Source organism: Dasypus novemcinctus, chromosome 6, assembly GCF_030445035.2.
Source record: "Dasypus novemcinctus isolate mDasNov1 chromosome 6, mDasNov1.1.hap2, whole genome shotgun sequence".
Lineage (NCBI taxonomy): Eukaryota > Metazoa > Chordata > Mammalia > Cingulata > Dasypodidae > Dasypus > Dasypus novemcinctus.
In genome coordinates this window covers 90,400,248-90,415,773 of record NC_080678.1, presented here as the reverse complement: position 1 = coordinate 90,415,773, position 15,526 = coordinate 90,400,248, and the positions used below count along the sequence as shown (strand labels likewise).

Here is a 15,526-nt window from a genome sequence, read left to right as displayed (position 1 = left end):
GATGCTTTAGGCAACAACAGGGTTTGGGAAGGTCAATAGAATGGTTAGATATAACCACCATTGATTTTGTGCAAAGAAACAGAGTGCTAACTGCTTGCTAAATTAGAAGGCATTTTAAGTTCTCTTATACAACAGAAAGCAGTATGGCTCAGGAAATAAACTTCCCAGGGCCCTTTGCGGACTTCTAAATCCCCACACTGAAAAGCACCCAAGCAAACCCTCCAGTGCTAAATAGTCTCAATTTGTACAACTCTTTAATGCTCAAACTGGAAATAAAATTAGCAGCTACATTCCTGGCTAGAAGAGTTTGTTTCTGTAACAAGTTTCTAAGGCACCATGAGCACTCCCAGTGCCCAGGCGGCAGCCTCTGAGTTTCCTGGCGAGTGACTCTGTTGTCCCTTCTGTCTCCTTTGCCAATTTGAGAGAAATTAATCGCAAAGCAATCAACAGTTGCCAGGCTGACGCTGTAGACTGCATCCTCTGGAAACCACGGCAATCAGCTATCACATGCAAAAATGTTTCCACCCATTTTCTGCCACCATCAATAAACTGTTTACAATGGTAAATGATTACCAGGTGATCCAGCTGTCTCACTCCAGGCATTTATCTCAGAGAAATGAAAACTTATGTCCACGTAAAACCCTGTACATGACTGTTCACAGCAGCTTTCTGCATGATAGCCAAAACCTGCAAAGAGCCCAAAGATCTTTCAGCCCTTCTGCAGTCGTCCTTAGCACAAACTACAGAATTTCAGGTTCTCCAGAATCTTCACCGCTCCTGGGCCTTCCCATACTTCAAAACTCCATTCAATGATCATCTCCACCCTAAATTCCCCAATGTAAAGTTAATTTGCTCTCAGAGCACTTGTGACAGTTCATCCCATAAATGTCTCTTCTCCACCCAACTCTACCGAGCAGTTTGAAAGTAGGAACCACATCCTGCATCTGTGTACCCCCTACCCTGGCCCTCTGCTCTGTATCTAGAGCAAAAGTACTCAATAAATGCTTGCGTAGAGCAAGTCGCTCTGATGAGACTGCTACAGGACATGCTTCTTACTTAGAAGTAAAACCCATGTCTTACTCATTGTGTGCCCAAGTAAAGCGCCCAAGACATAAGAGATAACAATACTTGAATTGAACAGTCTTTACCTTTGGTTCAAGGATCAGTTCTACCCGCTCATTAGCATCATCTTCTTCCGAGTCTGAGTTTCCTGCTCGTATATCTAGCTGCTCAAATGCACTGTCCAATACTTGTAAACCATAGTTCACTGCCTCCTGGACTTTAGGAATCAAATCTACTTCTTTTTGTTCCCGGGTCTTCTCCTACAAAATATCATTCAGTGAGGGGGTGGAGGGGTATATGGGGACCTCATTTTTTTAATGTAACATTAAAAAAATAATAATAGTAAAGAAAAAGAAAAAATATATGTATCATTCAGTATGGACCTTCAGTATACTGGCACTACTAACCCCCAACAAAATACTGTGACTGTTTTCTAAAACCTGGCCTCATGTTCCAAAACTCTTAATTAAAAATATTAACCAAAGTCAGATTGCACTGAGAACCCTAACATAGACTTTGGAGTAGGACTGCCAGATTTAAATCCTGACTCGGTCACTTTCTAGTCATGCATCAAACTCTTAGAGCTTTGGGTTCATCATCTACAGAAACAAGAGGACAACTATTGTGGTGATGACTTGGGTGCATCAGCTATGCAAAAGTACCCTCATAGTGTAGCTGCTACTGGAGGAATGAACGACTCATGCTTTTATCTTCACAATGACTGAATGCCACTCATTTTGGTTAATAGCACTTGGGCAATTTTAGGACTTAACACTGTCAGAAATGTTATTTTAAAAACAAGTAAAAAAAAATACATTTATCTTATAAATTAGTTTCACACCCAGAGGGTCAGTTTCATCTCAAATTTTTTCTATCAATCCCCTAGAACAATACCCTCTAATGAAGCCTGTACCTATCACCAGTCTGCTGAAATATTCCACAGGCCTCCACTCCCTGTGACAGCAGTTCTCAATGACAGTCCCCTCATTCACAAGTGTCATCAGTGTGAGAAATATTGAAAATATATTTAGCCTCATTTTACCCTCCTCACAAATACTCTACACGTTGTTATACAGCTGTTGAAAGAACCAAACCATACGATGGTTTTTGGAAGGTCAAAGATTTCTACAAGCATTTCACTCTTTTACTTCAGACACTGAAATCTAACTTAACTTTTTTGTTATTGTTGTTGCATATTTTTCTACACTTGATTCTGAATAAACAGCTGATACTACTGAATCTGTGAAAACATGTTTGTAAAAGAAATATAGACTGACTTCTTAAAAATAGTCCACTGAACAGGAAAGGTGATAGCTTTAAAATTTAACACAATTTGGTGTACCCAGCTTAAATGGTTAGCAAATCCATGGGTACCATTAAAATTAGTTTAAAAAAATAAAAGAGCAGGAAATAGAATGTTAGCTGGTTTCTAATATCCTTTCCTAGACAAACAGCTTCATATGTCACAAATAATTGCTTTCTGATAAAGTAGCAACTTTTGTAAGTGATTTCTATTTTCTGAATAAATTAGAGTTGGTTCAAAGTTACTTCCATAATAAAGTTACTGACACTTCTCTTATTTCCTAAGTGGTAGAAGAAAGATGTAATCACTGCTGAAGTTCTAGAAAGTGAGCATAACCCAAAAATCTCTTACCTAAGCATTGGCCTGTGATGGGGGAACACCCAAGGGAGAATGCTCATAAATCCATAAAAATGAAGCCACAGGGAATGTTGGAACTACTATTCCTCAACAACTTAACCTGGTTCTTGAGCCCTTCCAGAATCCGGCCCCACACCCCCACTTTCTTCTTCTTGCCTGACCTCATTAACTTCCACAAACAAAGCTCATAAAATACCAGGTGCATCCCCCGACTCTGAACCTTAGCTCAAGCCATTCTTCTCTGTTGCTGAAATGTTATCTTTCACCACCCTACCTTAAAGTCAGGTCCTTTTTCCTTAACCCAGCTAAAGCCTCATGCTTGAAGCTTTTCCCTGCTACTCTGTACCAGTGAGCTTGTCCTCAAATGAACTCCCCAAACGCTCAGCTGACAGGCTCTGTCCTATCACCCCAACTAAGACTGTAACCTTTTAAGGGCAATGTCTTCCTCAAAGTCACCAGCAACCTGGTGTTCTACTACAGAGCCAATAAAAGTGCACGTGCATTCCAAATCTTCTGTACTAATGTCACGGCATTCGGGAGGCATTCGTATGGACTAACCCAGTTTTCATCTACTGCCATTTTGATAAGGTATGAATAGTAAGAATCAAAGCAGACATGAAAGAAGAGGGAAACACAATCTTCAAAGGTCAGTACTGAGATTCCTTTTCACACATTACTGGACTATCTGGATTTGCTATAAGTACATTTAGGGGACTGTGGCAATTCTACTAACACCACTTGGTAGAACTAAGTTTGGCTGTATAGTTCTGAAAATAACTCATCTATATAATACTCTATTTCAGAGGTCGGCAAACAGCAGCCAGCCCTGTAGCCTGTTTCTGTACAGTCCTCAAGGTAAAAACACTTTTACCTTTTGAAAGATCTGTTTAAAAACAAACAAACCAAAAGAACACATGACAGAGACTTATGGGGCCCACAAAACGTAAAATATTTACTATCTGGCTCTTTGCAGAACAAGTCTGCCAATCTCTGCTCAATCCTAAAGCCAGAATCCAGGAACTTCATATACATATTACTTGCTATACATTTCAGAAACAACAATTCTACTGCTGGGCTATCAGTAGCTGCCTCAACCATTTCTCCCAACATCCTTCCCCCTGCCCACCATTCCCATCCCCACCCCATCCCCAACCACCTAGCAAACTCCTACCACTTTTCTTCTCTACCTGAGGAACTCAATGGAAGGAAGATTTAATGCAAATACCTGTTCTGGTTTTTCTGCCTCAGTCTTAAGCACTGGCTCCTCCACTTCTTCATCATAGACACGCTAAATAGGGAAGCAAATTCACTTTAAAAAGGATAAAAAAACATTTGAAAGAGATCATAATGAAAGAATACAATGTACAATAAAAAAGACAAAGATGGGGAAATGATTATTCAACAAATGGTTATGGCCCTAGTTACAGACAAAGGACAAAAGGCAAAATGCAAAAGTTGAAAAAAGCAAAAGATAACAATGACTAAGAAACAAGAGAAAAGTTCAAGCTCCTTGCTGAGCAAAGAAAGGCAAATACAATGAGACACGAGTTGCATACTTTTTGTTCAACCTAATATGTAATGCTGACAAGAGGGCAATGATAGCCTCCCACATGAAACTACCGAGAATGTCAACCGGTGTAACTTATCAACCAGGTAAACTAAAGCTTTAACATGTAGAGCAATACAAACAGTAAAAGTAAAATGCATTTTCATTCTTTGGCTTAAAATTGATGATAAATGTTTATTATTCCATTTATATCAAAGCCAACAATCCATACTAACCACTGATTTGCCATAAGACCACATATGACTTGACATTTACATCATGGGAAGGTAGGACCGTCTTTTCCAAAATAGAAGTGTCACACTGGTAACTTGTCACTACTTTTCTTTTTATTTAACTATTTATGGTTACTTTTTTTTTTCACCTTTAAGTTGTTAGTCCAACATGCTTGTTACAAAAAATCGATATAAACTGGATTAATAAAATGTTTCTGGAATTAGACAGTGGTGATGGTTGCAAATCTTTGAAAATATACTAAAAACCACTGAATTGTACTTTAAAAGGGTGAATTTTATGGTATGTGAGCTACATCTCAATAAAAAACTTTTCAAGTCAGTACAAAGATACAGTTAAAAGGTGTATTAAATAAAATATTGCCCTCCTAACCCCCAACCTAGTCCTTTAAGATTACCAATTAAAGCTTGGTGTGTGTGTTCTTTGCTTCCCAAGCCCTTATACAAATAATATACATGCTTACGCACCTATTCAAAGTTATCCCACATATCCTCTTCATAAATAAAAATGGACTTCTACTACACACATTCCACTGCACCACTTTTTTTCACTTAATGTTCTCATAAACAACACTCTAAGTCAAAGCACATAAATTTGGCTCAATCCTTTTTATAGTTCCATAAAACTCAATGACATAAAGTATTCCCTAAGTAATCAGGTCTTGCAAAGATGATTCTAAGCATATGTATATATACATTCTTAGGCCCTGGTGGTTTTATTTCTATAGGATTCCCAAAAATTAGATATCTGAGTCAAGAGACACAACTGTACTCTAATCTTAACAACTATTCCCAGACTACTCCTCACAAACATTAACAATTCACACTGTCGTCAACTATATTCAAGTCCCTGCTTCTCAAACTTTTGCCAGCAGAGAATGCTGTCCACCTTTTAAAAATACCTGCCCATCTGATCCAACAATGTAGTTTTTAAAAGTTTATATACTCTGACCCAAGAATTCTAGTTCCAGAAGTTTAGTCCAAGAAAAATAATCATAAATGCAGACAATATGCTCATAGCATCACAATTTACAGCAGAAAGTCACAAACACCAAATTATGAATTCTTTGCAATTCCAATCAAATTTTGGTTGGTCTTAACATGGGTCTTAAGGAAACTCAAATTCATATATAGAAGAGAACTTCACGCTACACACACATGCACTCTGACACATCCACAGATACATATAATTCTCAGGTAAGAAGAGAATTTAAAAGGCAAATATACAAAGGGGCCATCACCCAAAAATGTTTAGAAGCAAGGGCTAAAAATGGGTAACTGGTGCTTTTGAAGCAAATATGGCAAAGTATTAAAATCTGTTCACTCTGGGTGGTGCAGTCTTAGCATTTATAGTTAATTTCTGTATTGTTCTTACATATGAAATATTTCAGAAAAATCAGTTAATACTAAAAGACTGCAAAATCATGATCTAGTCATATAACAGAGCAAGAACACTAAAAAACTTAAGTTCACACAAGTTACAAAAATGTGTTATAAGCTTATAAAATAACAAATTAATATTAAGAAACACCACAGGATGCAAAAATACATATAATATCATTTACAAAAGGTTAGAGTTATTAAAAAAAGAACCACACAAACACTAGAAAAGAATATGCTAAATGTGCAACAGTTGATTAATTTGGACTGGCAGGATAAAAGGTAAATTTTTTGGCCTTTTAATTTTTTTTTACACTTTACTGTTTTTTTTCACCTATGCCAATCTTTCTACAATGAGTGCTTGTTACTTTTAAAAGAAAGAAAAATGTTCATGGTTAATATCTGCATGGGAAATAGACTTGAATATATATGCCAAAATACTGGGAGGCTAACTCCATTTCATGAAATTTCAGATCTTTTTTCTTTTTCCTTACTTTTTTACTAATTGGTATATAAAAAACAGAAATTACTTCAGCAATTTTCAAACAGAAACAAAAAAGTAAGTCTTAAAGATGAGACTTTAAGGCATGCAATTACCAAGGTTATTTCAAAATTTAAATAGTAAGAGGACCTACAGGAAAGGTTGAGATTTAAGACATGCAGTTACCATGGTTACTTCAAAATACAAATAGTGAGAGGACCAACCAGAAAGGCTGAACTTCATGCGGACATCTGAACAGCATCAGCGCCTACTTTTCCTTCTGACTGACATTCAGATCGACCACACAAGACATCAGCAGCTCGCAGTTGGCAAGCCAAGCAGGGCATCTAAAAAACCAATCTGCCAACACATAAAACCCATGGGATCTTTTGAGGGTGAATAGGACTATGTATCTCAAGGACCTGGTACACAGCAGAAAATCAAGGCCAACTTTCTTCACCCTTACTAGGCTGAATGCACAGTTTCAAGTGTTTTTGGAATCACATTAAATTCAGACCCCAGAACTGCTATCTAAACCCATAACAAGAATTATTAAAAAGATCTTTACATTTCCCCTCAAAGGAACTTTTAGCTCAGTTTGGGAGGTGGGGTAAGAGGTAAAGGAGGGGAGTTGGGGAAAAAGGCATCAGGGGCTGCGGATTTAACAGTTTATACATAGCCTTAGTCCTTTTCATTTTATTTGTCCTCTTATTCATTCATTCAAATATTCATTGAGTCTGTATATCAGACTTTAGCTTAGCTCTAGAAATATGGTTCACAAAAATAAAGAGCATGATTTAGTAGGGGAGTTCAACTCATCAAATCATATCAATAAATGCAGAATTACATTTGTGAGAAGTGATACTACAGAATGGCACCTGTAGCTTCAAGAGCTTCTATCAGGTGTGCCCAGTACAGAGGGTCAGGGAGGGTTTCCCTATGGAGGTGCTGACTGAGCTGAGACAGGAGGACAGAGTCAAAGAGGATTCAACTCAAAAGCAGATGCACATGGAACAAAATAAGCAAAGGCCCTGGGGCAGCAGGGCACATGGTACTTCAAGAAATGGGAAGGCCCATATAACTAGAGTCAAGAGCAAGGGACAGTGTCACGAAAAATAAGGCAGGGGGAACGGCAGCGTGTGCAGAGAGTTAAGGCCAATGAGCTTTTGAGCATTATCCCATCTCAGTAATTAAGCATCTGACTGTTTCAGCAATTCAATTTGCTTCTTCAAGAGACAAATCAAAAAGGGAAAAAGGAGGACCAAAAAAATAGCTTTGTAAATTAATATGACAATAACCTGAAAAAAAATTAAGTTTCATTTTGGACATTAGTTTTTAATTTTACAAAGTTACATTTTGAAACAATTGACTAAAAAAACAAAACAAAACAAAAACCCAAACCCTCCCTTTTTTTTAATTAAAAGATTTATTTATTACTCTCTCCTTCCCCCCCACACCCTGGTTGTCTGTTCTGTGTCTATTTGCTGTGTCTTCTCTGTGTCTATTTGCCTGTGTCTTCTTTGCTGTGTCTTCTTTGCTATGTCTTCTTTGTCTGCTTCTTTGTCAGCGGCACCAGGAATCTGTGTCTCTTTTTGTTGCATCATTTTGTTGTGTCAGCTTTCCGTGTATGCGGCGCCATTCCTGGGCAGGCTGCACTTTCTTTCACCTGGGTGGCTCTCCTTATGGGGCGCACTCTGTGCGCGTGGGTCTCCCCTACGCGGGGACACCCCTGCATGGCACAACACTCCCTGCGTGCACCAGCACTGCTCATGGGCCAGCTCCACCCGGGTCAAGGAGGCCCGGGGTTCAAACTGCGGACCTCCCATGTGGCAGATGGATGCCCTAACCACTGGGCCAAGTCCGCCGCCCCAAACCCTCCCTTAGGAGGCCTTTTAACAAACAGAAGTCATTATTTATGGCATTTAATGCTACAAGATAAATTTCTACATTAATAGATTAATGAAGCTTTAAGAATTGTGTTCCCTTCTGATTAGACACAAAAGCACTGGCCAGTGTTAATTGGTATTGCTACTGCAGAATTCCCTCATGAGCCTTTATTAAAGGCACTAATTTCCCTTGCCCTAGAAAGTTCTGATTGCTCTTCAGTTTCACTAACTGGGAAAGGCAGTTTGCAACCTGGTAGCTGCCTCTGAGGTTAATGAATAAAACCCAGAACATTCTGACTTTGAGTATCTGTCAAACAACTACCCATTAAACCAAATGGCATCATTTTCAAGAATAAATTATAATATGTACCACTGTCAGAGTTTGAAGAAAATCCATAAAAAGTAAGGTCACTGCCAAATGTCATGTCAGCAAGTTGATTCTTAACAGTATTAAGCATTAGCCTTTCACACATTATCATGCTCAGTCATGAATGGAAAGAAGCCATAATGTGAGGCAATAGAGGGAGGTCTGGGAAGCAGGTAAAATTTGGCAGTGGCAATGAGCATATCCCGAGAGGAATTCTGGCTACAGACTGCAAGGGGAAGAGGCACATGGACTGGGGGCTATGAGGATGGAAAGGTGGGAATCCACAGAAGTAAGCGGAAATAAAGAACCATTAACATATAAAAAACAATAGATCACAGAAAACTTAAGAATCTAAGTTTTCTTGCCCTCCCTTTCCAACCCCCTCCAAAAAAGCTGGAAGAATAAGAAGACCTGAAAACTGACTGATTCAGAAAGAGAAATTTGTAACAGGTGCCCTCCTGTCCACTCAACTATCAATAAAGGGTTGGTACAGACTCAGCAACCACCTACTCATGCCACTCACATCTGGTTAACAAAAGCACCTCTCACATCTGTTCCTCGCCCAGTCTAAGGCTGTAATACTGACTGCAGAGAAGACAGTGAAGCACTGGATCCAGCAAGAAAGGTACAGAATGAAAGTAACAGTTAAAAGGTAACCAAATTCACCTCCATGAAAAAGTGTAAAAAAATGATGGCGCTGCACACAACAGGGAAACAGACTAGCCCTCTAAACCCAACTGTTCCAGCAGTAAAGCTATGCTCAGGCATGGACGTTTATGTGAATACTTGTTATGTTTTCAATTTACAGGATTTGTTTTGTCATTTATGAAAATAACTACCAAGACCAAGAGATCATTAAGATAGATTTTACATATGGCTCTCCCCAAAATGCTAGCAGTGGCATTTCAAAATAAAACCACTAACAAATGCTGAAACACACGGCATGCTGGCACTCTGTGGTCACACAATCCCAAATCTTACACTTTCAGTAATCTTCCTCTTTAGAAATTCTTTTTTATTTACATCTGACACGATCAAGAGAAAACAGACCTTAATATGTCTTTTTTGACAGATGAATTAAAACTGATACACAGGAAGTTAGCCACCCTAACTTCCAAATCACCTTAACTAAGCCTCCCGTCCATCTTCATCTCTTAACACTCTCCTACTCACTTGCTTTCTTTCTCTTCTGGAATTATGCTTATTAATGGTGGACTGTGATCTTCTCTAAGGTAGAGGCTATATTTAATTTACCTGTGTTGTCCTAGCAGCTAACACACAGCAGAAACTCAATATTGACAGAATCATACATGGGTTAAAAGCTCAATCTATCATAGAGTTCAATCCATATCACAGGTTTTGTCACATCAAAACATTAGTTGAGAATATTCCAGATAGACACACACACATCCCTTTAGTTTATTTATCACAACACCATGGACCCAATCTACAATTGCATGGTGCCCAGAGGGCCACACCTTGCTGAACATGCCCTGACAATGGTGAGTTGATGAACTGCCACACCAATTCAGCACAAATGCTGTCTATTCTCAAAAATCAAAAGGGATGGAGAGACTGAAAAACAAGGACATTTTATTATTAGATTAAAACAAAGACCTTGAAAAAAAAAATGTAGAACTTTACTAATAAAAAGCAAGTGTTAATCCTGGAAGAGAAGTTTAACAATTACCAAGATCCACTACTTCTATCAGAGTTTATAAGGGAACCTAACAACTCATTTAAAATTACAATAATTCTTGCTCCCAAAAAGACTCCCCAAAATGCATCTGAAGTCCAATGAAAGTAACTCACGTTCTCAATGAACTGGGTATTAGACAGCATCAGAAAATCATTGAAGACATTATGCAGGCGGCAATCTGTGGCCTTAGTTTCCCGAATCAGACCATCCACTTGTTTCTTGATTTCATGGGTCCTAGAGATAGTCTGCTGTGAGAATTCCTGTAGGAACTGTAGTAGCTATTTTAAAAATAAATATAGAGTAAAATCAATATTAAATGCATGGATCCTGCATATCAAAACAAATAGGCTATTTTCCTTTCACCTTTGTGTATGTGTGCTTATTTGTGATGGAATGTAAAAATAAGCATGTTGCCTCTGACAGTACCAAGACCCACGGACGTTGAAAAACATTAAGAAAGCGCAACAAAACAGTGGCAACGAATCGATGGACACTTGCTATCGCATCTCTGGAGTAATTTCCCATTTGGCTGTCATCCTACAAGGACCACACGTGAACGGCAAAATAACAAACGACCACTCTTAAGAATCTTATATCATATAGGACTTTAGAACGAAGCTTCCGCGCTCTAAGTTTCCCGGGCGCCCTGTTTCAAGAGTCCCCTTATACAGGTTTGTCTCCCGCCCCACTCATTCCTTGTCACAACATGAAATTGCCTCCCTAGTGGCTATCCCAATTCCGCAGCACGACAGAAATGTCTGTGTTCCCTTAGGATGGAGCAGAAAGCATTACCAGGAAACCCAAACAAGAGGGAGAACCCCACAGTCCGAGTCCAGGCATTCAGCAAGCTGGAGCCGACCGGCCCGCTCCTCTCCCTGGAGATTTCCGGGGTGAAGCAGCCGGACGGCCTGTACCTGGGGAAAGCCGCGGGCTCCCGTCGCATCTGCCCAGGACGGTCCTCCCTCCCTCTATCCCTCCCTCCTGCCCGGCCAGGGCCCGCTTCTCACGCCTGCGTCGGCCGCCAGCGACCAGCTCTGGCTGCTTCTGCGGATCTCCTCCACCGACCAAGGCCGCTCCCACACGGGCTCGGAAGCCAGCGCCCGCTCCGGGTCGGGGGTCGTCCCGTTCATCTGCAGCGGGCAGGACGAGAAAAGGGACTGAGGCTGAGGATAGCGGCAGCGCGGCCCAGACCCAGCGCAGCCCCGGCCCGCCGCTCTCACCATCCTGGCCGCCTGGCTCCGTGGGTTACGGGCCCGCAGTCCCTAAAGCCGCCCAGGTCCACAGAGCTCCGGAAGCCGAACCCGGGCCGTGGGGACCAGATTAGAGGCGAGCCTCACGTGACTGGCCTCACGTGACCCCGCGTGCACGTGACCGGACGTGGGGCGTCGCCGCGCATGCCCCGCCTGCCTCGGGGAGGAGGCTACGCCCGCGGGCTGGGAACCTCAGCTGCTGGGCCGCGGCTGAGGAACGGCCTCCCCGCCGGTGGACGCTGAGGAGGTGGACGTCCACTTGGGTCCGCCCTGCGCCTCTGAAGGGTGAGCGGCCTGAGAGGAGCCTGAGGAACACCCAACACCGAGGGCCGAGGAGGAGCCCGTCTCGGCAGCATTTCTTCACTTCCTGCGGCTCCACCGCCTTCATCGGGGCCGCACGCGGGTCCTCCTGGAGCACGGCTGAGCTGGGAGGCACCTAGTGCCCTGCACGACCGGCTGTCTTTCAACTCCCTGGGCAGGGCTTGCCCCAAATCCTTTATTCTCTCGGCACTGCCCTCCGATTCAAGTCCAAACTTATTAGGACAGGCAAAAACTCTTCATGGTCTGATCTTTGCCTGCTAGGCCATCCCCACTTGTACCAGCTCTCCACAGCCTATGAGCTCTCACTTCCCTGAAGTTCCTGCCACTGAACTGTTCTTGTGCCAGACCTACTTAGCGTTTAAAATAAAAATCTCAATTATTTCCATCTCTGTGTGCCCAAGGTAGTTATTTAACCTACTGGGCTTCCCTCCTCAGGAAGAGGAAGATAAATAATATCTTCCAGGGATATGGTATTAAACACGTGCCTGGCAGGTGGTGAGCGTTCATTCAACATGGGTCTTATACCACTTCCGTGGCCTCCCTTGTCTGTCTACCTCTTGGGCATTCTTTGATATTCAGCTCAATTGTCACCTCACTGAAACCTTCCCTCACTGTTCCATCAAGTATAGCTTAAAGACCCCATTCAAATTGATGTGGGTTATGGGTGGGAGGCTCTTTGTCTCAAGAGATAACCTAAACTGTCTGTGACTTGTGGGTGTGGGCTGGTAAGAGGCTGCAGTCCTGCTCTTGGTAACCATGGCAACGACTCTAGTCCCAGGAAATACTTTAACAATGCAAAGTCTATAAACTTTAACTATTTAGGGAAAATGCAAACCAAATGTGCTAGAAGCTTATCTAGAATGTATAAAGTCCATGCTAAAAGCTTACCTAGGAAGTGGAAGATATATGCTAATTCAAGCCTATTGAGAACTAAAACAAAAGGACTATTTGGCCTTTCCTCTCTGTATGAAAGGGACTCATAAATCTTGTTCAGGGCTGGGGATTGAAACAAAAAGCTCCCGAGTCCTGCCGGCCGTCAAGAAACAGTTTTTCTTTCTCAAAATCATTCCTGAGTCCTGGCCTCTCTATATGCAAATAACTGAAGCTCTCTCAAATTCTACAGCAAGATATTTACTATATGTTTGTTCAAGTGTTTATCATGAAGTATTACATTGTAACCACCTATCTGATTGCCTTTTTATAATATTATCTAACATTTCTGAAATGCTTAATATTTGTCAAACACTTCATATGTATTAATTCAGTAAATTCTTGTAACGACCCTATGAGGTTGGGACTCTTATCCCCAGGTTATAGTTGAGGAAACAAGGCAAAAGGAGCTTAAGTACAGTTATTGCTCAAGCTTAGACAACCAGTAAAGAAGTGGAGTCAGGAATCCATACTGTTAACCAACATGTTATACTATAGTTAAGAGTCTAAGTTTCTGAAGTTAACTTCATTTTTAGCAGGCATATACCAACCTCCTAGCCATTCTCCCACAATCATTTAAATATATATAAAAATATATACATATATATAAGTATATGTATAACTTAGTTGGCAAAACTGAATAGAGCCAATTATCAAACTTGCATGTCATCAAACATCATCATGGGCAATTTCAGTGGCCTGTGGATGACCCTGTCCTCAATATCTTCTAAACAGCCTTAATCCACATCGCAATTCTCAAAGCCCCTGGCTGACCCACACCTGAAACTTCTTGAATTCTAAATCTGAACCACAATAGAGTAGCTTCTTATATTTTAGGTTCTTACTCCCTAGTCCATTGTTTCTTATTTTAACTCATCCAAAACCTAATCCCTCAGTCTGTGCCTTTTCCCCTCAGTCTGTAGGAAGGAGAGAAAGTTGGGACCACCTCTTTTGTGCCACTGCCCTCAGAATGACTCCGCACCAGTCACTTCCTTCTTGTGTTTTCTCACTGAAGGTTCAAATTCTGGAAAATCCAACTGACTTTCCTTGGGCCACACTCTCACTTCTTTGATGGGCATTCCACCGTGGAATGGGGAGAAGTGGATCCCAAAGAAAGAAGAGGAAGTGTTAGCAAAAACAGATAGAAGGGATACTAGGCAAGGAAAAAGAACAGGCTGCATATTCCCTTAGCCCCTTTCTTCTAATCACTAAAAGCTGCCCTGCTCTTGCCCAGAAGTGGATGACAGGATCTGTCAGAAGACACTGTCACCCTCCTAGGAGTCTGATTCCTGCACTGACAATTAAATTAAGCCTGAATTGCTACAGGAAAATGCTCTCTCAGTCCTCCCATATCAGTATACTTTTATCCCATTTGATTCTCTCTTACCACTAGCAAGTCTGCAACTCCTGAATTTGGCAAAGAGATTTATTATATTTAATATTAAAATATTTAGTAAAAATTATAATAAATACATATTTGTTATATAATTATTCTCATCACTTTATTTATTAACTTTCATTTTTAATTCATTTCAGCTTACATAAAAGTTGCAAAAGTGGTAATTTGTATGTATTCTTTACCTAGTTTCTCCAAATGTTAATATCTTAAATAATCACAGTACAATTTAAACCAGGAAATTGCCATTGAAACAGTATTATTAGCTAATATAAAGGCCTTATTGAAATTGTTTCAATTGTTCCATGTCCTTTTTTGGACCAGAATCCAATCTAGGACCAATTAATTGCATGTAGTTGTCATGTCTCTTTCGTCTCCTTTAATCTGAGAAAATTTCTCAATCTTTCTTCTTTCATGGTCTAAACACTTCTGAAGTGTGCAGGCCAATTATTTTATAGAATGTCTCTAAATCTGAGTGAGTTTCTTTGTAATTAATTTCAGGATATGCATTTTCTGCAAGAATAGGCTGTTGTATTTAAGGAAGTTAATTTTAAGGACTGGGATCATGCCAACGTGTGTGCTGGCAAATCCAAAATCTATTAAGCAGGCATGCAGGCTGGAAATTCAAGCAAGAGTTGGCACTGAAATCTTGAGTACAAAATTGGTAGGGGGAGCAGAAATGGTGGAAGCATAGGCAAGAGTTGATGTTGTAGTCCTGACGCAGAATTTTTTCTTTTCCAGACATGAATTTCTTGCTTTTAAGTCCTGCAACTAATTGGATGAGGCCCACCCACATTTTCAAGGTGAATCTTCTTAAAGTCAACTACTTCTAGATATTAACCACATCTACAATATGTTCAAATTATTGTTTGACGAAACACATGGACACCATAGCCCAGCCAAGTTGACACATAAAATTACAATCACAAATGTCGGAAAAATTAAATATGCAAGAATAGTCAGGGAAACACTGACAAAGAAAAACTCAGAAGTAAGCCTTACCAGACATCAATGCATACTATAAAGCCTCTATAATTAAAAGAGTACTTGTGCAAGAAAGACAAATGGACCAGTGGAATAGAATAGATGGTCCAGAATTAGACTGAAGTACATTTGCAAACTTAATATATTGCTAAAGGTGACATCACAAGTCCCTGGAACAAAGATAAACTTTCTAAATACTGGTGCTGGAAGAAGTGGATAGCCATTTGAGAAAAAGATAAAAGTATATCCATCCCTAACGCTACACATAAAAATAAACTCTGACTGGCTTAGAGATCTAAATGCAAAAAAAAAA

General features: G+C 40.4%; 1 protein-coding gene across 28 annotated transcripts in view; it reads right to left on the bottom strand.

Annotated features, from left to right (window-relative positions):
* WASHC2C (WASH complex subunit 2C) overlaps positions 1-11,701 on the bottom strand; it is a 61,992-nt gene extending 50,291 nt beyond the window's left edge. For 12 of the 28 annotated variants that reach the window (XM_058299170.2, XM_058299172.2, XM_023586748.3 and 9 more), the window contains exons 1-5: positions 11,553-11,638; positions 11,340-11,489; positions 10,446-10,610; positions 3,948-4,010; positions 1,149-1,322 (exon numbers count right to left, since the gene is read on the bottom strand). In XM_058299170.2, coding sequence (XP_058155153.1) covers positions 1,149-1,322; positions 3,948-4,010; positions 10,446-10,610; positions 11,340-11,489; positions 11,553-11,555 — 555 coding nt within the window. In that variant the 5' untranslated portion in view covers positions 11,556-11,638. Of the gene's footprint in view, positions 1-1,148; positions 1,323-3,947; positions 4,011-10,445; positions 10,611-11,339; positions 11,490-11,552 lie in introns of all 28 variants that reach the window. The other 16 variants (XM_058299168.2, XM_058299174.2, XM_058299177.2 and 13 more) reach the window with 5 other exon arrangements.
* Between the last annotated feature and the right edge of the window lie 3,825 nt (positions 11,702-15,526).